Source organism: Oncorhynchus gorbuscha, linkage group LG02 (assembly GCF_021184085.1).
Source record: "Oncorhynchus gorbuscha isolate QuinsamMale2020 ecotype Even-year linkage group LG02, OgorEven_v1.0, whole genome shotgun sequence".
Lineage (NCBI taxonomy): Eukaryota > Metazoa > Chordata > Actinopteri > Salmoniformes > Salmonidae > Oncorhynchus > Oncorhynchus gorbuscha.
In genome coordinates this window covers 79,415,819-79,442,666 of record NC_060174.1, presented here as the reverse complement: position 1 = coordinate 79,442,666, position 26,848 = coordinate 79,415,819, and the positions used below count along the sequence as shown (strand labels likewise).

At 46.1% G+C, this 26,848-nt stretch overlaps 1 protein-coding gene across 2 annotated transcripts in view; it reads left to right on the top strand.

Moving 5' to 3' along the window:
- The window catches only part of LOC124010547 (mediator of RNA polymerase II transcription subunit 13-like), a 159,635-nt gene that overhangs the window by 19,189 nt on the left and 113,598 nt on the right, over nt 1-26,848 (top strand). For both annotated transcript variants that reach the window (XM_046323117.1, XM_046323107.1), the window contains exon 3: nt 8,605-8,773. In XM_046323117.1, coding sequence (XP_046179073.1) covers nt 8,605-8,773 — 169 coding nt within the window. The remainder of the gene's footprint in view (nt 1-8,604; nt 8,774-26,848) is intronic.

Below are 26,848 nucleotides of genomic sequence, written 5' to 3'. Positions count from 1 at the left end.
CTGCTGGCAAAACGCAGTAAAGTGCTGTTAGAATGAATGCTTACGAGCCTGCTGCTGCCTACCACCGCTCAGTCAGACTGCTCTATCAAATATCAAATCATAGACTTAATTATAATATAGTAATCACAGAATATGAGCCTTTGGTCATTAATATGAGCCTTTGGTCATTAATATGGTCAAATCCGGAAACTAATAAAAAAAAAAACGTTTATTCTTTCAGGGAAATACGAAACCGTTCCGTATTTTATCGAACAAGTGGCAACCCCAAGTCTAAATATTGCTGTTACATTGCACAACCTTCAATATTATGTATAATTCTGGAAAATTAATTAAGGTCTTCACACAGTTCGCAACGTCTCAACGAGCAGCCCAAACAGTTGCATATACCATGACTCTGTTTGCACTGAACGCAAGAGAAGTGACACAATTTCCCGAGTTAATATTTCCTGCTAACATGAATATCCCTTAACTAAATATGCAGGTTTAAAAAAATATACTTATGCGTATTGATTTTAAGAAAGGCATTGATGTTTATGGTTAGGTACATTTGTGCAACGATTGTGCTTTTTTCGCGAATGTGCTTTTGTTAAATCATCACCCGTTTGGCAAAGTTGAAGTAGGCTGTGATTCGATGATAAATTAACAGGCACCGCATTGATTATATGCAACGCAGGACAAGCTAGTTAACTTAGTAATATCATCAATCGTGTAGCTTACTAGTGATTATTGTAACGTTTTTCTTTAGGTGAAGTAGAGGCGGACCAAAATGCAGCGTGGTTGTTATTCATTGTACTTTAATAAAGAAACTGTACACGAATAAACTAACAAAACAACAAACGTGCGAATGTAACGACGTTCGTCTGTTGTATGAAGAGAGTCAGACCGAAATGCAGCGTGTAGGTTACTCATGACTTTAATGAAGATAAATGCGGTACATGAAATAACTGTATAAGAAAACAACAAACGGAACGTGAACTAATTACAGCCTATCTGGTGACTAACACAGAGACAGCTACAAACACCCACAAAATACAACGCGAACTCAGGCTGCCTAAATACGGTTCCCAATCAGAGACAACGATAAGCAGCTGACTCAAATTGAGAATCGCCTCAGGCAGCCAAGCCTAACTAGACACACCCCTAATCATACACAATCCCAATTACGACAAACCCCAATACGAAAACACAACATATAAACCCATGTCACACCCTGGCTTACCCAAACATATACCAAAAACACAAAATATAATGACCAGGGCGTGACAGAACCCCCCTAAGGTGCGGACTCCGGGATGCACCTCAAGAGCATAGGGAGGGTCCGGGTGGGCGTCTGTCCATGGTGGCGGTTCTGGCTCGGTACGTGGACCCCACTCCAATAATGTCCTATTTCCTCTCCTTCGCGTCCTGGGATAATCCACTTTCTCCGACGACCATGGCCTAATAGTCCTCACCCTGATCCCCACATAACTGAGGGGCAGCTCGGGACCGAGGGGCAGCTCGGGACCGAGGGGCAGCTCGGGACAGAGGGGCAGCCCGGAACAGAGGGGCAGCCCGGGACAGAAGCAGCCTGGTACTGAGGGGAAGCCCGGTACAGAGAGGCAGCCCAGTACTGAGAGGAAGCACAGTACTGAGAGGAAGCTCAGTACTGAGAGGAAGCTCAGGCAGGTAGTAGGCTCCGGTAAATCCTGGCTGGCTGGTGGAACTGGATGATTCAGGTTGTCTGGCCGATCTAGAAGATCTTGGCAGACTGGCACTTCTGGCGGATCCTGGCAGACTGGCACTTCTGGCGGATCCTGGCAGACTGGCACTTCTGGCAGATCCTGGCAGACTGGCGACGCTGGGCCGACTGGCGGCGCTGGGCAGACTGGGAGCACTGGGCAGACTGGGAGCACTGGCGGCACTGGGCAGACTGGGAGCACTGGGCAGACTGGGAGCACTTGGCAGACTGGGAGCACTGGGCAGACTGGAGACTCCGGCAGCGCTGGACAGACAGGAGACTCCGGCAGCGCAGGAGAGGAGAAAGGCTCTGGCGGCGCTGGACACACAGGAGACTCCGGCAGCGCAGGAGAGGAGAAAGGCTCTGGCTGCGCTAAACAGGCGGGAGACTCCGATAGCGCAGACGGCGATATTCTCCCAGCTGCGCCCAGGGTCCTTTACCGTCTAATTCCTCCTCTGTATAAGAAAACAACAAACGGAACGTGAACTAATTACAGCCCATCTGGTGACTAACACAGAGACAGGTACAAACACCCACAAAATACAACGCGAACTCAGGCTACCTAAATACGGTTCCCAATCAGAGACAACGATAAGCAGCTGACTCCAATTGAGAATCGCCTCAGGCAGCCAAGCCTAACTAGACACACCCCTAATCATACACAATCCCAATTACTACAAACCCCAATACGAAAACACAACATATAAACCCATGTCACACCCTGGCTTACCCAAACATATACCAAAAACACAAAATATAATGACCAGGGCGTGACAGCGAAAACCTAAAACAGTCCTATCTGGTGCAAAACACAGAGACCGGAACAATCACCCACAAAACACACAGTGAAATCCAGGCTACCTAAATATGGTTCCCAATCAGAGACAATGACTAACACCTGCCTCTGATTGAGAACCATATCAGGCCAGACATAGAAATAGACAAACAAGACATAGAATGCCCACTCAGATCACACCCCGACCAACCAAAACATAGAAACATACAAAGCAAACTATGGTCAGGGTGTGACAATTATGTGAAGATTGATTGTTTTTTATAACATAGGTTTAATGCTAGCTAGCAACTTACCTTGGCTCCTTGCAGCCACAAGGTCCTTTTGACGCTGTGCTTGCGTAACCAGCGGTCAGCCTGCCACGCAGTTTCCTCGTGGATTGCAATGTAATCGGACATAATCGGTGTCCAAAAAGGCAGATTTACCGATTGTTATGAAAACTTGAAATCAACACTAATTAATCGCCCACGCCACTTAATTGGTCGACCTCTAGTTCAGATAGAAATATATAATGTAGAACAGGGAATCACGTCTAGGGCCATGACGGTCATGACATTTTGTCAGCTGGTTATTGCCATGTAAATGACTGCCAGTCTCACGGTAATTTACCGTTAATTAACATTAACACATGTAGCATCTCCAGGCCTCCATGCATACAAGCCACTGATGTGCACATTTGGAAAATCTACATTAAAGAAAGGCTAGGCTATATGACAGAACCATACATTTGTAATCTCTGGACACACACTTTTTGCTGCAACCCACTCCTCTCAACACACTTTTCAGGATTGTCTTCTTTTGGCAGAATCAGAGATAGGTTTGGAAAAGCTTCTGAAAGAGGGGTAAAAAGTAATTGAGGAATATGCAATGTTTTATAGTAGATGTGTAACGGCGTTCTTCGTTTGTGGAAAGAGAGTCGGACCGAAATGCAGCGTAGTGGTTACTCATGTCTTTAAAAAACAAAGATTGTGATACATGAAATAACTGATACATAAACAAAAACAACAAACGGAACGTGAAACCTATTACAGCCTATCTGGTGAAACTACACAGAGACAGGAACAATCACCCACGAAATACAAAGCGAAACCAGGCTACCTAAATACGGTTCCCAATCAGAGACAACGAGAATCACCTGACTCTGATTGAGAACCGCCTCAGGCAGCCAAGCCTATACAACACCCCTAATCAGCTGCGATCCCAAAACTACAAACCCCAATACGAAAATACAATAACATAAACCCATGTCACACCCTGGCCTGACCAAATAATAAATAAAACACAAAATACTAAGACCAAGGCGTGACAAGATGGTAGAAGGGTAGACTAGAGATATGAAAAACAAGGTCATGCTCTCTCTCCAGAGTGGATGGACAGCTTTGTGCTTCAGCCCTTTTTAAGTTTCTCTGGCGGTTGTTTATAAGTGCACCAGTGAAATATAGCTGGCCCTCTACTTAACCTTTTTCTGCAGTGGACTAAATCAGGGTCACACAGTTTTTCTTGGTAGTCTTAAACAAATCTACTTTATAACAAATGTATACACCTCAGACACGTGGTTAAGGGCTTAAAACTCACCTGTACCACGTCAGATCTAGAGTTGAAATGTATTCAGAGTTTGCGTCTCAATATTATACTTCACAGAAGGCTGAGATATAACAAAACCGTTTGACATAAAAACACTGGATTTTCGGCCTTTTGAAATAATGTTTAGTAGTTATGAAATTATGAAAAATATTAATAACATTCCACCCATTAGGGCTACAGGAAAAGGCTACAGTCCTGAAAAAATATATAGCCCACATTCCCTTAAACAAGCTGTTCAGCACTTGCTGCTCTGCCATAGAGCTTCACTTACTATTGATATGGGGGACAAAGGAATCACAGTTTAAATTCCTCTTTCAAAGGCAGAGAGACCCTATAATCATTGATGTATGTTTATGTCTGTGTAGACTTTCTTCTCACCTAACTAAACTAATATGTCTCCATTTAAGAATGTAGGCCTAATACATTTTAATTGACCTGAAGTTTATAGTTGCATAGTTTGGTAGCTAGCTCCTCAGTGCTGATACCCTGACCACACCACTCACATCGCGTGTGCGAGCGTTGCAAAATAAATGTAGAAATCTATGTTATTAAATGATTCAACCCACACTGCTCGCATGCGTCATAGCGCTGCAAGTCCTGCCTCTCCCATCTCCTCATTGGTTTATAGAAGCAGGTACCCACGTGCCATCACCTCATTGGTTATACCCACGTGGGTGATTGAAGGATGAACTGTGTTGCCGGTTTTCGTGGTAATAGTATGAACGTTTAGATGCCAATCACAATATAAGTTCAAAGATGAAAAAGCCTGGAAGGAGAGATGACTAGAAACGATTCAGTTTACCGTTTTATGTGTGGATTAATTGTCGGAGTAGAGGACCTTGTGCATTTCAGGTAAAATAACAACCTAATGTTTATATCCCAGGACAAATTAACTAGCAACCGCATGCTAGCGAAATAGGACAAATTAGCTAGCAAGTGCAAGCTAACTAGCTAAATTGCCATAAATGTTTAATGCTTTTCGACCTGTCCCCAAATTAATATAATTGGGTCAGAGTTTGTTTTGATATTTTAACGTGCGTGTCGTGATCGCGTTTGGTGTTGGGGGACAAAATACATTTATGCATGATGGCGCACGCGCGCAGCCGGTTTGGGTTCCGTGTGAGTCTCACCACATTAAGGAACAATGTCTTGTCAAATAAGATATGTGGGATAATGTCTCGTGGTCATGTCTGGTGTTTATTTTTTCTGTGTTGATCAGTGCTGCACACTGGGAGAAAGATGTTTGCTGGAGACATGTTTGAAACAAGCTTAAGTGCTCTAAGATGTCTCACAGTGGCTGTTAATGAGATTAGCAGAGCATCCAGGCCACAGCCGAGCAGGATCCAGAAACAAACCCCACTACTATTACAGTCAGGTAGTAAAGCCACTGCTAGCCCGCTCCCTGATCTATTTGTGCTGTCTTGCCAAATCAGTCATTGTCAAGACGCCACAAACAGATCCGGGACCAGGATTGAAAACATTTGCTGTCTTGTGTTGTATTCTCTGTACCATCAGGCAGGAGCCCTTGTTCTCTAAGGCATCAAGTGACAATGACCAAAGGTGTTTGACAAGACTGCACAAACAGATCAGGGACCAGGCTAAAACAGTGCATCTGGAGCTGCTATCTCTATCTACCATCAGCCAGGCTGCAACAGCACTTTCACTTGACTCCTCTAACTGGGCACAGACACACTTGAGCCATGAATGGAAACATGTGGTGAATTGTAGCTAGGTTGCCTGTTTTCTGTCTGCTACAAATAAAATGACTTGCTTTGGGTTTTTGAATGTAGGAAATACTTTTCCTGTTATAGTTTGTCTTTCCCTCTTGCTTGCTTACGGTCAACATATGATTTTCAGATGTCACTAAACTGACTGGCTATTTTGCATATCAGGAAATCAAGAGTTTCAAATCTCTATTTTTAGATGCCAGGTACAAAATTCTGCTAGACTATCCACATAAAGACACCTATTAATTAGAATAATCATTACTCATAAATTTAACCTAGAAACATTTTAAAGTGACATTAACCACGTTAACATCCACAGTTTTTATGCGTGTAAAGCCATACCGTATTAAAAAAAAAATCACAACAGCTGTGATGCAAACTAGTTTTGCTACAATTTTACAAATGTCAACAGATAATTTGTTAGTTCGATATGGTGGGATCGTTTTGTGTCTGTAAATTAATTGTGCAAGAAATGTGGGTGGAAACGCCTTTATGCTGCAAATATTCATATAATAAGCATCATATCAAAGTAAACTTGAAATCACACGACGAAATGGTGTGTTGTCCTCCCACTATGACTCAGGAAACCATGCTTTTTATTAGGCAACAGATGGAATAAGTTATGAGGAACCTCACAGGGTGGTGAAAGTGCAAGGTGATCTTGATGCTCCTGGAGAAATGATGATTGGTGCTTGACTGCCATTTGACAAATAAAATATTCTTATCCACAATAACCTCATCATGTGGACCAGCTATTCCCAAACTGTGGTACGCAATGGCATCGGTGCGTGCGCCAAATAAAAATACACATTTTAAAAAACAAAAAAAACATTTTCAAACAGAACATTTATGTTTTCCAATGGGCCTGTGCATTTGGGTGAGTTTTGTTTTCCGCCCGAGTAGCCTAATTTCACTGCCAAATATCAAATTAAACCACCTAGTGTTCAGCAAAAATAACAACACAATGTCAAATACAGGTAGCCTAGTCAAATAATTAACATCCAATCACATTAACCGTTACTCTCTCGGAGGAAACCTACACTCTTGCTCAGACATTTAGTAACAAAACATGACAATTTGAAAAATAAGCCACAGGAGGTTTTTTAGCGAAAATAAAGAGGACTTTCGAGTAGTAAGACATGTATAGAAGCAACAGATACCATTAATAAGAAGGGCTAGAGGCATCTTATATGGTGAGCTACCAGGTGTTTAGGACAGGCGAGCCCCATACTTTAGTGGAGGACTTAATTCTTCCTGCTGCCGTGGATATGGCTGGGACAATGCTGGGGGAAAGGGCATGAAAACTGTGTGGAATATATATTATTTTTATTATCTGAGACTCAACATTGCAGAGTTATGTTCATCCTTTCAAGCACACCCTTCTCATTAACCTGTGGTGAGTTATTAACCATTTTTGATGAATAAATTGTGTTTTAAATGTAAAATGGCTAAATAAAGAGCAAAATTATTGATTATTATTATATTATTATTTGTGCCCTGGTCCTATAAGAGCTCTTTGTCACTTCCCACGAGCCGGATTGTGACAAAAACTCTCTAATTCTTATGTTTAATAAATGTATCATATAGTGTGTGTGTGGTAAGCTTACAATGATGTCAAACAACAACACTTGAGAGTGCACTGACCCTGGTGCTTAGAGGCGGTACGCAGCTGGAGGTTGAATCTTTGAAGGGGTACGAGACTATAAAAGTTTGGGAACCACTGATGTAGATTAGCCTACCCTCACTGTATCTGTGAGCTGTTGGCTAGAGTGCACCAGCCATGACCAAAGGAGGCACATTTGCTATTTAAAGGGATACTTCTGGATTTCGCCAAACTTTTGGATACCATTTTATGTGTCTGTGTCCAGTATACTGTTAGATGTAGTTTCGCGAGCCAACGCTAACTCGTGTTAACGCAATAACTTGAATTTGTGGGTCTACTGGCATGCTTTTGTGACTAAATGATCGCTTGAGTTGAAAATGCGATGGAAACACATTGAACTTTAGATTTTTATTCGGATTTTTTATCCGCAACAAGTCCATTTGGTGGGAACACCAATGTTGGTAAAATGCGCATATTTTCTTTATGCAGATTCGAGAATATTTGCTTTAAAATCTGTCGCCAATTGGATGGAAACCTAACTAATGAGACCACCTCAATCATTTGGGATCAAACACAAGACTTCTGTGTTGGCTATGTTGTTTGATATAATTTAAGACTCTAGGTTTAAGGAACTGGCAGGTACAGCAGAAAAAAAGGTAAGTACTGACCTCCCCCGGACCTCCCCACTACCCAGCCTTAGGCAAACATCAGCACCACCAGGGGAGAGCCCTGATTGTACATTTAAACATATTTCTAGCTAGCTACTGAAGAGTTGCCAATTACCAAGCACCCATAACAGTCTATAGCTTTCCATTCCTTCTGAGGCAGTCTTCTGCCATCATGATTATTAGGCTAAAAAAGGTACATTTGCCTATGATTTGAGCAGTGTGTGTAGTCGTATTGCCATAGAAATGATGTTTGATGCAGCTGATTAGCAGTTGCTGCTGTTTCAGGAGTTAAGGGTCACTGCAGGTGTCTCTACTGAACCTTTTTACCAGTTGCTTGCTGCCTCTGCAGCAGTTCATCTTTTCAAACTGAAGGCTTGACTTTTATTGTTTCATCTCATGCCAACGGAAACACTAAAGTGCACGAAGACGAGACACATTAAACATTTGTTTTTAGAAAATCACTCCGTCCTGTTTCTAACCCTATCGCTCTCTCTTTCTGTCTGTCTCTATAGCTGAGGAAGACGGTGTGTGGGAGAGTGGTCTGTCCTATGAGTGCAGGACGCTCCTGTTCAAAGCAATCCATAACCTGTTGGAGCGGTGTCTCATGAACCGTAGCTTCGTACGCATCGGCAAATGGTTCGTCAAGCCCTACGAGAAAGATGAGAAGCCCATTAATAAGAGGTAAGATGCTCCTACTCACTCCTCTTAACTCCCCAGTTCCCCCTTCTTCCCTTCCTCTCTCCCCAGTTCCCCCTTCTTCCCTTCCTCTCTCCCCAGTTCCCCCTTCTTCCCTTCCTCTCTCCCCAGGTCCCCCTTCTTCCCCCTCTCCCCAGTTCCCCCTTCTTCTTCCTCTCTCCCCAGTTCCCCAGTTCCCCCTTCTTCCTTCCTCTCTCCCCAGTTCCCCTTCTTCCTTCCTCTCTCCCCAGTTCCCCCTTCTTTCTTCCTCTCCCCAGTTCCCTTCTCTTCTTCTTCCCTTCCTCTCTCCCCAGTTCCCCCTTCTTCTCTTTCCTCTCTCCCCCCCCTTCTTGCCTTCCTCTCTCCCCAGTTCCCCCTTCTTCTCTTCCTCTCTCCCCAGTTCCCCCTTCTTCCTTCCTCTCTCCCCAGGTCCCCCTTCTTCCCTTCCTCTCCCCAGTTCCCCCTTCTTCTCTTCCTCTCTCCCCAGTTCCCCCTTCTTCCCTTCCTCTCTCCCCAGGTCCCCCTTCTTCCTTCCTCTCTCCCCAGTTCCCCCTTCTGCCTTCCTCTCTCCCCAGTTCCCCCTTCTTCCTCTTCCTTCTTCTCTTCCCTCCCCAGGTCCCCCTTCTTCCCTTCCTCTCTCCCCAGTTCCCCCTTCTTCTCTTCCTCTCTCCCCAGTTCCCCTTCTTCTCTTCCTCTCTCCCCAGGTTCCCCCTTCTTCTCTTCCTCTCTCCCCAGTTCCCTCCTTCTTCCCTTCCTCTCTCCCCAGTTCCCCCTTCTCTTCCCCTTCCCTCCTCCCCAGTTCCCCCTTCTTCCTTCCTTCTCCCCAGTTCTCTTCCTTCCTCTCCCCAGTTCCCCCTTCTTCTCTTCCTCTCTCCCCAGTTCCTCCTTCCCCTCTCTCCCCTTCAGTTCCCCCTTCTTCCCTTCCTCTCTCCCCAGTCCCCCTTCTTCCCCCTCTCCCCAGTTCCCCCTTCCTTCTCTCCCCAGTTCTCCTTCTTCCTTCCCTACCCTCCCCAGTTCCCTCCTTCTTCTCTCCCCAGTTCCCCCTTCCTCTTCTCCCCAGTCCTCCCCCCTTCTTCTTCCTCTCTCCCCAGTTCTGCCTTCTACCCATCCCCTCCCCAGGTCCCCCTTCTTCCCTTCCTCTCTCCCCAGTTCCCTCCTTCTTCTCTTCCTCTCTCCCCAGTTCTGCCTTCTTCCCCAGTTCCCCCTTCTTCCCTTCCCTTCTCCCCCCTTCTCTTCCTCTCTCCCCAGGTCCCCCCTTCTTCCTTCCTCTCTCCCCAGTTCCCCCTTCTTCCTTCCCTCTCCCCAAGTCCCCCCTTCTTCCCTTCCCCTCTCCCCAGTTCTGCCTTCTACCCATCCCCAGTTCCCCCTTCTTCCCTTCCTTCCCTTCCTCTCTCCCCAGTTCTGCCTTCTTCCCTTCCTCTCTCCCCAGTTCCCCCTTCTTCTCTTCCTCTCTCCCCAGTTCTCTCTCCCCAGTTCCCCCTTCTTCCTTCCTCTCTCCCCAGGTCCCCCTTCTTCCCTTCCTCTCTCCCCAGTTCCCCAGGTCCCCCTCTTCTTCCTCTCTCCCCAGTTCTCCTCTACCCTCCCCAGTTCCCCCCTTCCCTTCCTCTCTCCCCAGTTCCCCCTTCTTCCCTTCCTCCCCAGTTCTCTCTCCCCAGTCCTTCCTCTCTCCCCAGGTCTTCCCTTCCTCTTCCAGTTCCCCCTTCCTTCCTCTCCCCAGTTCCCTTCCCTTCTCTCCCCAGTTCCCCCTTCTTCTTTCTTCCCCTCCCCAGTTCCCCCTTCTTCCCTTCCTCTCTCCCCAGTTCCCCCTTTCTTCCCCAGTCCCCCTCTTCCCTCCCCAGTTCCCCCTTCTTTCTTCCCTCTCCCCAGTTCCTTCTACCCATCCCCAGTTCCCCCCTTCTTCCCTTCCTTCTCCCCAGGTCCCCCTTCTTCTCTTCCTCTCTCCCCAGGTCCCCCTTCTCCCTTCCTCTCTCCCCAGTTCCCCCTTCTTCTCTTCATTCTCCCCAGTTCCCCCTTCTTCTTCCTTCCTCTCTCCCCAGTCCCCCTTCTTCCCCCTTCCCCAGTTTCCTTCTTCTTCCTCTCTCCCCAGTTCTGCCTTCTACCCATCCCCAGTTCCCCCTTCTTCCCTTCCCCTCCCCAGTTCCCCCTTCCTTCCTCTCTCCCCAGGTCCCCCTTCTTCCCTTCCTCTCTCCCCAGTTCCCTCCTTCTTCTCTTCCTCTCTCCCCAGTTCTGCCTTCTTCCCTTCCTCTCTCCCCAGGTCCCCCTTCTTCCTTCCTCTCTCCCCAGTTCCCCCTTCTTCCCTTCCTCTCTCCCCAGTTTCTTCTCTTCTCCCCAGTTCTGCCTTCTCCCCCCAGTTCCCCCTTTCCCTTCCTCTCTCCCCAGGTACCCATCCCCAGTTTCTTCTTCTCTTCCTCTCTCCCCAGTTCTGTCTACCCTTCCCCTTCCCCCTTCTTCCCTTCCTCTCTCCCCAGTTCTGCCTTCTTCCCATCCCCAGTTCCCCCTTCTTCCCTTCCTCTCTCCCCAGTTCCCCCCCCTTCTCTCTTCCTCTCTCCCCAGTTCTCCCCAGTTCCCTCCTTCTTCTTCTCCCTCCCCTTCCTCTCTCCCCAGTTCCCCCTTCTTCTCTTCCTGCCTCTCCCATCCCAGTTCTTCTTCCCTCCCCCTCTCTCCCCAGTTCCCCCTTCTTCTACCCATCCCCAGTTCCCCCTTCTTCCCTTCCTCTCTCCCCAGGTCTCCCCAGTTCCCCCTTCTTCCTTCCCTCTCCCCAGTTCTGCCTTCTTCCCTTCCTCTCCCCAGTTCCCCTTCTTCCCCAGTTCTGCCTCTCTCCCCAGTTCCCCCTTCTTCCCTTCCTCTCTCCCCAGTTCCCCCTTCTTCTCTTCCTCTCTCCCCAGTTCTTCCCTTCCTCTCTCCCCAGTTCCCCCCCTTCTTCCCCCTCTCCCCTTCCCCCTTCTTCCTTCTCTCCCCAGTTCCCCCTTCTTCCTTCTTCCTCTCTCCCCAGGTCCCCCCTTCTTCTCTTCCTCTCTCCCCAGTCCCCCTTCTTCTTCCCTTCCTCTCTCCCCAGTTCTCCTTCTCTCCCCAGTTCCCCCTTCTTCCCTTCCCTCTCCCCTTCCCCCTTCTTCCCTTCCTCTCCCCAGTTCTGCCTTCTACCCATCCCCAGTTCCCCCTTCTTCCCCCTTCTTCCCTTCCTCTCTCCCCAGTTCCCCCTTCCCCCTTCCCTTCCTCTCTCCCCAGGTCCCCCTTCTTACCCTTCCTCTCCCCAGTTCCCCCTTCTTCCCTTCCTCTCTCCCCAGTTCCCCCTTCTTCCCTTCCCTCTCCCCTTCCCCCCCTTCCTCTCTCCCCAGTTCCTCCCCAGTTCCCCCTTCTTCCCTTCCTCTCTCCCCAGTTCCCCCTTCTTCCTTCCTCTCTCCCCAGTTCCCCCTTTCCCTTCCTCTCCCCAGTTCCCCCTTCTTCCCTTCCTCTCTCCCCAGTTCCCCCTTCTTCTTCCTCTTCCTCTCTCCCCAGTTCCCCCTTCTTCTCTTCCTCTCTCCCCAGTTCCCCCCCCTTCCTCTCTCCCCAGTTCCCCCCTTCCCCTTCTCCCCAGTTCTGCCTTCTTCCCCCTCCCCAGTTCCCCCTTCTTCCCTTCCTCTCTCCCCAGTTCCCCCTCCTCTCTCCCCAGTTCCCCCTTCTTCCCTTCTCTCCCCAGGTCCCCCTTCTTCCCCCCCTTCTTCCTCTCTCCCCAGTCCCTTCCCCTTCTTCTTCCCTTCCTCTCTCCCCAGTTCCCCCTTCTTCTCTTCCTCTCTCCCCAGGTCCCCCTTCTTCCTTCCTCTCTCCCCAGTTCCCCCTTCTCCTCTCCCCAGTTCCTCTCTCCCCCAGTTCCCCCTTCTTCTCTTCCTCTCTCCCCAGTTCCCCCTTCTTCCCTTCCTCTCTCCCCAGTGCCTTCCCCCCCTTCCTTCTCTCCCCAGTTTCCTTCTCTCCCCAGTTCCCCCTTCTTCCCTTCCTCTCTCCCCAGTTCCCCCTTCCCCTTCTCTTCCTCTCTCCCCCAGTTCCCCCTTCTTCTCTTCCTCTCTCCCCAGTTCCCCCTTCTTCTTCCCTTCCTCTCTCCCCAGTTCCCCCCCTTCTTCCCTTCCCTCTCTCCCCAGTTCCCCCAGTTCTTCTTCTTCCTCTCTCCCCAGTTCCCCCTTCTTCCCTTCCTCTCTCCCCAGTTCCCCCTTCTTCTCTTCCTCTCTCCCCAGTTCCCCCTTCTTCCCTTCCTCTCTCCCCAGTTCCCCTCCATCCCCAGTTCCCCCTTCTTCCTTCCTCTCTCCCCAGTTCCCCCTTCTTCCTTCCTCTCTTCCCCCCCTTCCTTCCTCCCCCAGTTCCCCTGCCTTCTACCCTCTCCCCAGTTCCCCCTTCCCTTCCTCTCTCCCCAGTCCCCCCCTTCCCTTCCTCTTCCCCCTCCTCTCATCCCCAGTTCCCCCCTTCCCTTCCCTTCCCCCTTCTTCCTTCTCCCCAGGTCCCCCTTCTTCCCTTCCCCTCTCCTTCTACCCATCCCCAGTTCCCCCTTCTTCCCTTCCTCTCTCCCCAGTCCCCCCTTCTTCCCTTCCCTCTCCCCTTCCCCCTTCTTTCTTCCCTCTCCCCAGTTCTGCCTTCTACCAATCCCCAGTTCCCCCTTCTTCCCTTCCTCTCTCCCCAGGTCCCCCTTCTTCCCTTCCTCTCTCCCCAGGTTCCCCCCTTCTCTCCCCCAGTTCTGTCTTCTACCCATCCCCAGTTCCCCTCTTCTTCCCTTCCTCTCTCCCCAGTCTCCCCCCCTTCTTCCTTCCTCTCTCCCCAGTTCCCCCCCCTCTTCCTTCTCCCCAGTTCTGCCTTCTCTCCCCAGTTCCCCCTTCTTCCCTTCCCCCTCTCTCCCCAGGTTCTCTCCCCAGTTCCCCTTCTTCTCTTCCCCCTCTCCCCAGTTCTGTCTTACCCATCCCCAGTTCCCCCCCTTCCCCTCTCCTCTCCCCAGGTTCCCCCTTCTTCCCTTCCTCTCCCCAGTTCCCCCTTCTTCTCTTCCTCTCTCCCCAGTTCTGCCTTCTACCAATCCCCAGTTCCCCCTTCTTCCTTCCTCTCTCCCCAGTTCCCCCTTCTTCTCTTCCTCTCTCCCCAGTTCCCCCTTCTTCCCTTCCTCTCTCCAGTGTCAACACTCCCACTGGTGTTGTAGTAACTCACTCAAGGATATAATAAATATGGATCGAAAACTTAATTTATCAATAGTTCAAAAACATCTGCTATGTGCCTCATTTACACTTGCGTGCTCTATTAGTGGTCTATTAATCAATCAGATATAAGTGCCCCTCTTGCTCCCTTACCGGGTAGATTTTGTCCGGAGCCCAATACCTACTGTCATCTCCCACAGAGAAGTGTGCTGCCTGCGTTGGTTAAATCAAGTTGTGAACATTTTTAACTGGAGAGCAGGCTACAGACAGTGTCAAGCCTGTTTTCTATACCCCGTTGGCTGTACTCCCTGGAAATGTGTTGTCGAGCCGCAGCAATGGCTGAGCCACCCCCTCTACCCTCTATTTGTCTCTGTCAGTGTCTGGCCTCTTACATAAGAGGAGGTACACGGCTGCTGAGGAGAAAACAACCGAGGTGGAGACACTCAGCTCCCACGACTTCATCTAGCTCCCTATTTCTCCCAGATGTTTGCGTGTATTGATATTTCAATGGAGGCTTAGAGCTTTGTTTATGTAGACCTCCTGTCCCCTTTCATTTCAATGTGAATATAGCCTATGTATTTCTGAGGTGAAGCTTCTGCAGATGAAATACTTAAACGGCAGTCAGTGTGGTGTGGTTAGCAGCCCGGAGCAGGGATTGAAAGGCAAATGAGGAATGAATGATAAAAGCCCCTAACTAACAAGCTAGGGGAGACGGGAGCTCTGTTCTGTTTCATACTGGATGGACTCATGGTGTTGTCACAGTGCAGTCATCCCAGGCAAGGTATTGTGTGTTTTTGTTTTTGTAGTAGATAAATGTCTCATATGTTGTTGCCAGAAACCCCAGGAAATCAGGTGACCACAGGAAATGCAGTTGGGTGAGGCAGGCAAGCATCATTGTGATGTGATGTGAAATCTGGGAGCTACTGGCTGGCTGGGGCCACAGGAACTGGTGATGGTTGATTCTATGGTTAGTTGTTTCACACTCAGTCGGTGCTACTGTGTTAACAGCCATAGTTGATTATCTGATGGCTGTTCTATTTTTATCTGATGATCACATCATAAGTTCCAGCCTTAACAATCTTTTAGGGCCCCTGAAATATTACTCCTTGTTAAAAAGCACAATGTTTTCATTGCGCTTGAATGGGAATAAAATGGCTTAATTTTCACATAACTAATCATACTACTAACACCCAACCTCAGCAGCACTGCTCTCTCTCTCTTTACCTCTGCTGGCTGGCCCAGTCGAGGAAAATGAACAATGGGGTTTCCTCAGTCAGCCCTGGAATTCGCAGCCAGCCAAGCCAGGCCCTTTCCCTCCAGCCTTCACCCACTGTGCTGCAAGGGGATGGGGACAGGGTATAAATATTGTAGATCTTCAGCCACCCAGAAAGGAACCAGTCATGTTCTCCTGAGGATGTTGTTGTTGTTCTTCACTCAGCAGTTTGTTCCTGTTCCAGAGGCCAGACTAAGAGCAAAGCCATGACGATCGGACGTTCATAACACATGGCTTGTGTTTTAATGTTGTGCCCGGTCGGAACAACTGGTCTATCTGAGGAGCAGGCCTTGTACCTTTTAACCACCATCTTTCCAGAGGAAAAGTTGCTTATTATCCTTTCTATTTAACCGGGACATTATAAGGATGTTTATTTCCAGAGAGTATTGTTTGAGTTGTTCGACTGTTAGGTACACAGTGCTGAGGTGCTGCTCGGAGAGAGAGAAGGAGCTCTTTGCTTTACCTCCCCAGTGGCCAGCTCCAAGTCTCCCAGCTCTGTGTGTTTTTCACCATGGCAAGGTTAAATTTGTCCTAGAGGAGCCACAGTAGATGGCTGTTCTTCCCCCAGGGAGCCTCCACCCACCAGGTTGGCGATACCGTACACCTTATCACACATACCTTCGTGCAGTGGTTCCAAAACCTTTTATAGTCTCATACCCCTTCAAACATTCAACCTCCAGCTGCAAACCCCTCTAGCACCAGTGTCAGCGCACTCTCAAATGTTGTTTTTTGCCATTGTTGTAAGCCTGCCACCCACACACACACACACACACACACACACACACACACACACACACACACACACACACACACACACACACACACACACACACACACACACACACACACACACACACACACACACACACACACACACACACACACACACACACACACACACACACACACACACACACACACACACACACACACACTATACAATACTTTTATTAAACATAAGAATGAGTGTGAGTTTTTGTCACAACCCAGCTTGTGGGAAGTGACAAAGAGCTCTTATAGGACCAGGGTACAAATAATAATATAATAATAATCAATAATCTTGCTCTTTATTTAGCCATCTTACATATAAAACGTTTATTTGTTCATTGAAAATGGTGAATAACTCACCACAGGTTAATGAGAAGGGTGTGAATAACTCACCACAGGTTAATGAGAAGGGTGTGAATAACTCACCACAGGTTAATGAGAAGGGTGTGAATAACTCACCACAGGTTAATGAGAAGGGTGTGAATAACTCACCACAGGTTAATGAGAAGGGTGTGAATAACTCACCACAGGTTAATGAGAAGGGTGTGAATAACTCACCACAGGTTAATGAGAAGGGTGTGAATAACTCACCACAGGTTAATGAGAAGGGTGTGAATAACTCACCACAGGTTAATGAGAAGGGTGTGAATAACTCACCACAGGTTAATGAGAAGGGTGTGAATAACTCACCACAGGTTAATGAGAAGGGTGTGAATAACTCACCACAGGTTAATGAGAAGGGTGTGAATAACTCACCACAGGTTAATGAGAAGGGTGTGAATAACTCACCACAGGTTAATGAGAAGGGTGTGAATAACTCACCACAGGTTAATGAGAAGGGTGTGAATAACTCACCACAGGTTAATGAGAAGGGTGTGAATAACTCACCACAGGTTAATGAGAAGGGTGTGAATAACTCACCACAGGTTAATGAGAAGGGTGTGAATAACTCACCACAGGTTAATGAGAAGGGTGTGAATAACTCACCACAGGTTAATGAGAAGGGTGTGAATAACTCACCACAGGTTAATGAGAAGGGTGTGAATAACTCACCACAGGTTAATGAGAAGGGTGTGAATAACTCACCACAGGTTAATGAGAAGGGTGTGAATAACTCACCACAGGTTAATGAGAAGGGTGTGAATAACTCACCACAGGTTAATGAGAAGGGTGTGAATAACTCACCACAGGTTAATGAGAAGGGTGTGAATAACTCACCACAGGTTAATGAGAAGGGTGTGAATAACTCACCACAGGTTAATGAGAAGGGTGTGAATAACTCACCACAGGTTAATGAGAAGGGTGTGAATAACTCACCACAGGTTAATGAGAAGGGTGTGAATAACTCACCACAGGTTAATGAGAAGGGTGTGAATAACTCACCACAGGTTAATGAGAAGGGTGTGAATAACTCACCACAGGTTAATGAGAAGGGTGTGAATAACTCACCACAGGTTAATGAGAAGGGTGTGAATAACTCACCACAGGTTAATGAGAAGGGTGTGAATAACTCACCACAGGTTAATGAGAAGGGTGTGAATAACTCACCACAGGTTAATGAGAAGGGTGTGAATAACTCACCACAGGTTAATGAGAAGGGTGTGCTTGAACGGATACACATAACTCTGCAATGTTGGGTTGTATTGGAGAGAGTCTCAGTCTTAAATCATTTACCACACACAGTCTGTGCCTGTATTTAGTTGTCATGCTATTGAAGGCAAAGAATCCACTCTCACATACAGTTGAAGTCGGAAGTTTACATACACTTTTGTTGGAGTCTTTAGAACTAGTTTTTCAACCAATCCCCAAATTCTTGTTAACAACTATAGTTTTGGCAAGTCGGTTAGGACATCTACTTTGTGCATGACACAAGTAATTTTCCCCATAATTGTTTACAGAAGTTTGGGTCAGAAGTTTACATACAAAGTTGACTGTGCCTTTAAACAGCTTGGAAAATTCCAGAAAATTATGTCATGACTTTAGAAGCTTCTGATAGGCTAATTGACATAATTTGAGTCAATTGGAAGTGTACCTGTGGATGTATTTCCAGTACTCTGCTGCCTGTGACTGGAACGAACTGCAAAAATCGCTGAAGTTGGAGACTTTTATCTCCCTCACCAACTTCAAACATCAGCTATCCGAGCAGCTAACCGATCGCTGCAGCTGTACATAGTCTATTGGTAAATAGCCCACCCATTTTCACCTACCTCATTCCCATACTGTTTTTACACTGTTTTTTTATTTATTTACTTTTCTGCTCTTTTGCACACCAATATCCCTACCTGTACATGACCATCTGATCATTTATCACTCCAGTGTTAATCTGCAAAATTGTATTATTTGCCTACCTCCTCATGCCTTTTGCACACATTGTATATAGATTGCCCATTTTTTTCTACTGTGTTATTGACTTGTTAATTGTTTACTCCATGTGTAACTCTGTGTTGTCTGTTCACACTGCTATGCTTTATCTTGGCCAGGTCGCAGTTGCAAATGAGAACTTGTTCTCAACTAGCCTACCTGGTTAAATAAAGGTGAAATAAATAAACAAATAAGAAGATATTTCAAGACCTACCTTCAAACGCAGTGCCTCTTTGCTTGCCATCATGGGAAAATCAAAAGAAATCAGCCAAGACCTCATAATAAAATTGTAGACCTCCACAAGTCTGGTTCATCCTTGGGAGCAATTTCCAAACGCCTGAAGGTACCAAGTTCATCTGTACAAACATAAGTACGCAAGTATAAGCATCACGGGACCAGCCGTCATTCGGCTCAGGAAGGAGACGCGTGCTTTCTCTTAGAGATTAACGTACTTTGGTGCGAAAAGTGAAAATCAGTCCCAGAACAGCAGCAAACACAGTAAAACGAGTCCTATATCGACATAACCCGACAGGCAGCTCAGCAAGGAAGAAGCCACTGCTCCAAAACTGCCATGAAAAGCCAGACTACAGCTTGCAACTGCACAAGGATCGTACTTTTTGGGGTAATATCCTCTGGTCTGATGAAACAAAAATATAACTTTTTTGCCATAATGACAATCGATATGATTGGAGGAAAAAGGGGAGGCTTGCAAGCCGAAGACCACCATCCCAACCGTGAAACACGGGGGTGGCAGCATCATGTTGTGGGGGTGCTTTGCTGCAGGAAGGACTTTTGCGCTTCACAAAACAGATGGCTTCATGACGAAGGACAATTATGTGGATGTATTGAAGTAACATCTCAAGACATCAGTCAGGAAGTTAAAGCTTGGTCGCAAATGGGTCTTCCAAATGGACAGTGACCCCAAGCATACTTCCAAAGTTGTGGCAAAATGGCTTAAGGACAACAAAGTCAAGGTATTGGAGTGGCCATCACAAAGCCCTGACCTCAATCCTATAGCAAATTTGTGGGCAGAACTGAAAAAGCGTGTGAGAGCAAGGATGCCTACAAACCTGACTCAGTTACACCAGCTGTGTTAGGAGGAATGGGCCAAAATTCACCCAACTTATTGTGGGAAGCTTGTGGAAGGCTACCCAAAACGTTTGACCCAAGTTAAACAGTTTAAAGGCAATGCTACCAAATACTAATTGAGTATGGGAATGTGATGAAAAACATAAAAGCTGAAATAAATCCCTCCCTACTATTACTCTGACATTTCACGTTCTTAAAATAAAGTGGTGATCCTAAGACAGGGAATTTTTACTCTGATTAAATTTGAGGAATTATGAAAAAATGGAATTTTATTTGGCTTAGGTCTATGTTAACTTCTGACTTCAACTGTAGGTACGTGGTTGCAAAGGGCATCAGTGTCTTAACACTGCGATTTGCCAAGGCAGGATACCCATGAGCGCAGCCCAATCCAGAAATATGTCAGTGGCTTCATAGTAAATACAATTTTCACAGAACAGCATGTTGCAATTTTGATGAGGCTCTCTTTTTCAGATATCTGTAAGTGGACTGGAGGCAGGGCATGAAAGGGATAACGAATCCAGTTGTCTGTTTTAATCAGTTTCGGGAAAGTACCTGCATAATTGCGCACCCAATGCACTCAGGTGCTTCCCTCTTTCACATTCGACATTGTCCGTAAGCTTCAGTTCATTTGCACACAAAAAATCATACAATGATGGAAAGACCTGTGTGTTGTCCTTGTTAACCCTAACCCTAATGCAGAATGAGAAGAGCTCCAACTTCTTAATCATGACCTCAATTTTGTCCCGCGCATTGAATATAGTTGCGCGAGTCCCTGTAATCCTAGATTCAGATCACTCAGGCGAGAAAAAACATCACCCAGATAGTCCAGTCGTGTGAGACACTCATTATCATGCAAGTGATCAGACAAGTGACTATTATGGTCAGTAAAGAAAACTTTAAGCTCGTCTCTCAATTTAAAAAAAAAATGTGTCAATACTTTGCCCCTTGATAACCAGCAATGTTGGAAATGTTGTAAAAGCATTACATGGTTACTGCCCATGTATCATTGCATAGTGCAGATAATACATGAGAGTTCAGGGGCCTTGTTTCAACAAAGTTAACAATTTTCACTGTAGTGTCCAAATTGTCTTTCAAGCTGTCAGGCATTCCCTTGGAAGCAAGAGCCTCTCAGTGGATGCTGCAGTGTATCCAAGTGGCATCCGGAGAAACTGCTTGCACGCGCGTTGCCACTCCACTAGTCTTTGACAACTTTTTGGGCCTTCCTCTGACACCGCCTGGTATAGACGTCCTGGATGGCAGGAAGCTTGGCCCCAGTGATTTACTGGGCGATACGCACTACCCTCTTTAGCGCCTTACTGTAAGATGCCGAGCAGTTGCCATACCAGGCGGTGATGCAACCACCAGCTCTCGATGGTGCAGCTGTAGATCTGGGGACCCATGACAAATATTTTCAGTCTCCCGAGGAGACTGCCTTCTTCACAACTGTCTTGGTGCGTTTGGACCATGATAGTTTGTTAGTGATGTGGACACCAATGAACTTGAAACTCTCGACCTTCTCCACTACAGCCTCGTCAATGTTAATGGGGGACTGTTCGGCCCTCCTCTTCTTATAGTCCATGATCAGCTCCATTGTCTTGCTCACATTGAGGGAGAAGTTGTTGTCCTGGCACTACACTGCCAGGTCTCTGACCTCTTTCTTATAGGCTGTCTCATCGTTGTCAGTGATCAGGCCTACCACTGTTGTGTTGTCAGCAAACTTAATGATGGTGTTAGAGTAGTGCACGGCCACGCAGTCGTGTGTGAACATGGAATTCAGGAGGGGAATAAACACACCCCCGATGGCCACAAGTGTTGAAGATCAGCGTGGCAGATGTGTTGTTGCCTACCCTTAATACCTGGTTGCGGATCCAGTTGCGGAGGGAGGTGTTTAGTCCCAGGGTCCTTAGCTTAGTGATGCGCTATGTGAGCACTATGGTGTTAAACGCTGAGCTGTAGTCAAGGAACAGCATTCTCACATAGGTCTTCCTTCTGTCCAGGTGGGAAAGGGCAGTGTGGAGTGCAATTGAGATTGCTTCATCTGTGGATCTGTTTGGGCGGTATGCAAATTGAAGTGGGTCTAGGGTTTCTGGTATGGTGGTGTTGTTGTGAGCCATGACCAGCCTTTCAAAGCACTTCATGGCTTTCGAGTGCAACGAATCATTAAGGCAGGTTACCCTCACTTTCTTTGGCACAGGGTATGTTTGAAACATACAGAAAATACGGACTTGGTCAGGGAGAGGTTGAAAATGTAAGTGAACACACTTGCCAGTCGGTCAGCACATGCTTTGAGTACACGTCCTGGTAATCCGTATGGCCCTGCGGCTTTGTGAATGTTGACCTGTTTAAAGGTCTTGCTCACATTGGCTGTGGAGAGCATCATCACACAGTCATCCGGATCAGCTGGTGTTCTCATGCATGCTTCAGTGTTGCTTGCCTCGAAGCGAGCATAAAAGGCATTTAGCTCGTTTGGTAGGCTTGCGTCACTGGGCAGCTTTGTGGTAGTAAATTTTATTTTATTTGATTTATTTCACCTTTATTTAACCAGGTAGGCAAGTTGAGAACAAGTTCTCATTTACAATTGCGACCTGGCCAAGATAAAGCAAAGCAGTTCGACAGATACAACGACACAGAGTTACACATGGAGTAAAACAAACATACAGTCAATAATACAGTATAAACAAGTCTATATACAATGTGAGCAAATGAGGTGAGAAGGGAGGTAAAGGCAAAAAAGGCCATGGTGGCAAAGTAATAAATACAATATAGCAAGTAAAACACTGGAATGGTAGTTTTGCAATGGAAGAATGTGCAAAGTAGACATAAAAATAATGGGGTGCAAAGGAGCAAAATAAATAAATAAATTAAATACAGTTGGGAAAGAGGTAGTTGGTAAATAGATGGCTACGAATAATATAGATAAGAACTCTCTTGGTAGATAGTGTGGTCTACAGCTTATCATGAGGTATTCTATCTCCTTTCGAGCAATATCTCAAGTCTTTTTCATATTTGACTGCGCTCCAGCAGTAATTGACAAATAGACACACACCCTCGCCCCTCATCTTACCAGACATAGCTGCTCTGTCCTGCCAATGCACGGAGAAGTCAGCCAGCTCTATATTATCCATGTCGTCGGCTAGCCATGTCTCGCTGAAACTTAAGATATTACAGTTTTTAATGCCCCGTTGGTAGGATAGTCTTAATTGTAGATTGTTTTTTAAAACTAATTTTACTAATGCTGTAGAACTTAGTCCTTAAGCTATATCTGTACCCATTGGATTCAGTGATCACAGTATAGTGGCTATATCTAGGAAAGCCAAAGTTCCAACAGCTGGGCCTAAAATTGTATATAAGAGATCATAACAAATATTTTGTTGTGACCCTAATGTGGATGATGTTAAAAATATTTGTGGGTCTAATGTGATAAATGAGGAGCATCCAGACACTGCACTTGATGAATTTATGAAATTGCTTCTTCCAATTATTGATAAACATGCACCTGTTAAGAAACTGACTGTTAGAGCTGTTAAGGCTCCATGGATTGATGTGGAATTGAAAAACTGTATGGTTGAAAGAGATGGGGCAAAAGGAGTGGCTATTAAGTCTGGCTGTACATCTGACTGGCTTACTGACTGCAAATTGAGAAATTATGTGACTAAACTCAGCAAAAAGAAGAAACTTTATTATGAATCCAAGATCGATGATATAAAGAATGATGGAAAAAAACTTTGGAGTACCTTATATTAAATTATGGGCAGAAAGACAAATTCAACTCCATCTTTCATCGAATCAGATGGCTTATTCATCACAAAATTTGAATTTTGTAAAAGTTAGTGTGGGAGAGGTGGAAGAATGATTGTTATCGATCAATAATGACAAACCTCCTGGCATTGACAACTTAGATGGAAAGCTACTGAGGGTGGTAGCTGACTCTATCGTCACTCCCATCTGTCATATTTTAAATCTGAGCCTAGAGGAAAGTCTTTGTCCTCAGGCCTGGAGTGAAGCCAAAGTAATTCTGCGACCCAAGAGTGGTAAAGCAGCCTTTATTGGTTCTAACAGCAAACCTATAAGCTTGCTGCCAGGTCTTAGCAAAACTTTTGGAAAAAATTGTGTGTGACCAAATACAATGCTATTTCTCTGTAAACAAATTTACAGACTCTCAGCATGCTTATTGAGAAGGGCACTCAACATGTACTGCACTGACACAAATGACTGATGATTGGTTGAAAGGAATTGATAATAAGAAGATTGTGCGAGCTGTAGTGTTAGATTTCAGTGCAGCATTTTATATTATTGACCATAACCTGTTGTCGAAAAAACGTATGTGCTATGGCTTTTCAACCTCTGCCATATCGTAGATTCAGAGCTATCTATCTAATAGAACTCAGAGGGTTTAATGGAAGCTTCTCTAATGTCAAACATGTAAAGTGTGGTGTACCACAAGGTAGCTCTCTAGGCCCTCTTTTCTATTTTTACCAATGACCTACACTGGCATTAAACAAGTCACTGAAACCCTTAACTTCTTAAGGATGACGCAGAATATAGTTCCCCTGCAGGAACATCAATCAGCGGAAATTTCAGAGCGCCACCTATAGTTTTTGATAAAACTCAAACTTTCATTAAAACACACATTCAAGGCAATGAATTAAAGCTACACTCGTTGTGAATCTATCCACCAAGTCAGATTTGTAAAATGCTTTTCGACGAAAGCATGAGAAGCTATTATCTGATAGCATGCACCCCCAAAATACTGCAACGTCACCTAAAACGACAGATTTTGCGGTAGCCGGCGCTACCCAAAACGCAGAAATAAAATATAAAACATTCATTACCTTTGACGAGCTTCTTTTTTGGCACTCCTAGATGTCCTATAAACATCACTATTGGGTCTTTTTTCCCCGATTAAATCGGTCCATATATAGCCTAGATATCGATCCATGAAGAATGTGTAATCAAGGAAAAAACTGAGTTTGATAACGCAACGTCATTTTTTAAAATAAAAAAAGTTGATGATAAACTTTCACAAAACACTTCGAAATACTTTTGTAATGCAACTTTAGGTATTAGTAAACGTTAATAATCTATCAAAATGATCACGGGGCGATGTATATTCAATAGCTCCACGTCCTGATATCATGTCCAAATATTTCTCAACCAAAACATCCGGTCAGGGACCGGAAGAAAAGCGCTGCCTCGTGTCCGTTTGACCAAGAAACAAATCCGAGACAAATGACAAGACTGTTGACATCGTGTGGAAGCTGTAGGTATTGCAACCTCGGCCCCATTTAATGTGGTTTCTTTTCAACAATACATTCAAGTGGTGCATTGATATATTGTCCAGTTTTCAGTGATCAGATTTTCCTGCGCTTTTCGATGAAACGCACGTTCTGTTATAGTCACAGCCGTGATTTAACCAGTTTTAGAAACGTCGGAGTGTTTTCAATCCACACATACTAATCATATGCATATACTATATTCCTGGCATGAGTAGCAGGACACTGAAATGTTGCACGATTTTTAACAAAAAGCTGCGAAAATGCGCATGATCCATAACTCAAAGAGTTGCAGTCTGTTTTGGAATGGGTGGCCAGTTACAGATGATGATGCAGTTGATGATGATGCAGTTGATGCCAGGTGATGGAGTTGGCTGGCTGGCACACTCTATGCTCACTTCGAGGCAGATAATACCGAGCCATCCAGGAAGACTCGCTGCTCCGCACTACCAGGTGGTTTCGATCTCCAAGGCTGACGCGAGGAAAACTCTCAAAAGAGTGATTACTCGCAAAGCCACCTGCCTAGATGGCATCCCTGGCAGCATCCTCAGAGTGTGTGCTGACCAGCTGGCAGGCATCTTCCTGGACATCTTCAACATTGCTTTGAGGTAACATGCCCAAATGACTATTGCCACATCGTGCTCACCTTGGTCATAATGAAGTGCCACTGGACCCACTCCAATGAACCCACTCCAACAGATCCACGGAAGATGCCATCTCCATCACTATTCACATGGCCATAACACATCAAAAAACACCTTCTCCACACTAACTGTTAACACATGGGACCCCCAGGGGTGTGTCCTCAGTCCTCTGCTGTACTCCCTGTTCACCCATGACTGTGTGGATTTGCACAACACCAACTCCATCAACAAGTTTGCTGACAACACCACAGTTGTAGGCCTGAGGGTCCTCTCCAAATACTACTGCTGCACCATCGAGAGCATCCTAACTGGTTGCATCACGGCCTAGTACGGGAATTGCTCCGTCTACGGCCGCAAGGCCCTCCAGCAGGTGAAGACGGCCCAGTACATCACTGGGACCGTGCTCCGACCCATCCAGGATATCTAGTTGAAACGGTTCCTGAGGAAGGTGAGCAGTATCACCAAGGACCTGACACACCCCAGCCACAAGCTGTTCTCTCCCTTGCCATTGGGCAGAGGGTATCGGAGCATGATGTCTGATACCAAAATGCTCAGAGACAGTTTCTATCTACAAGCAAATCAGACTGCTGAACACTTGAACTGGACTGACCACCTGCTCTGATTCTCCACACCTTAGTACACATGCACTCACTCATGCATACACACACAGAGATATACACACACACTCTTATACATTCATGCCACACACATCACAACTGCTGCTACCAAACTCTTATTATACAGCATCTGAGGTAAAGTAGTGACTGGCTACAACTGGACTGAGGCGCGGGAGAATGAGCCAACTGAAGGGGGAAGGGGGAGATGACTGTATATTGTTTTTATTGATTCTTAAAACTATATTACAAACTATATTAGGCCTACACTACCATTCCTGCGGATCCTGCGGGAGTCCTGTTCCTGTGTCAACCTCTAGTGTTGAGTACAGATAAATACTTTTCTCAGGTGACCTGGGTAAACGTGTTAACGTTAGAGTTGTAGGCCATGTCATGCTGTTGTCGCAGCAACCGTGCTGCAGCTTAAAAGTCACACTTTCCCAGTCACTATAATAATCGAATGTCTTATGCAAAGCAGGCTATCTCAGACTGCAAACTCACTGTGTGGTTGTGCCGCAAAACCCATCCTCTTCAAAGAGTATCTTAAATAATCCCACAGCACACCACCTCACACCCCCCTCATCAGTCCCCCATCACCCCCCCCCCCCAAAACAAAATATGATATGTGGTTGTCCCACCTAGGAGGGAGAGAGATCAGGTCTGTAAACCTGCTCTAGATAACCCCAAGGCACCTCTCTGAAGTCTTCTGCTGCTGTAATGTGTTTGAGAGAGAATGCACTGTCTAAAAGAGGAAGAGAGAGAACCTCCTCGTTGTCATGGCAGCAGGGAGATGCACCCCGGGATGGGGATTGTGTGTTTCCATGGGGAAGGAGGATGCCTGTCCGCTATTGGTCAGCTTCAAACTGACTATGTCTACTATGTCTGTGTTGTTTAGCCTAGACCTAATTGGTTCCA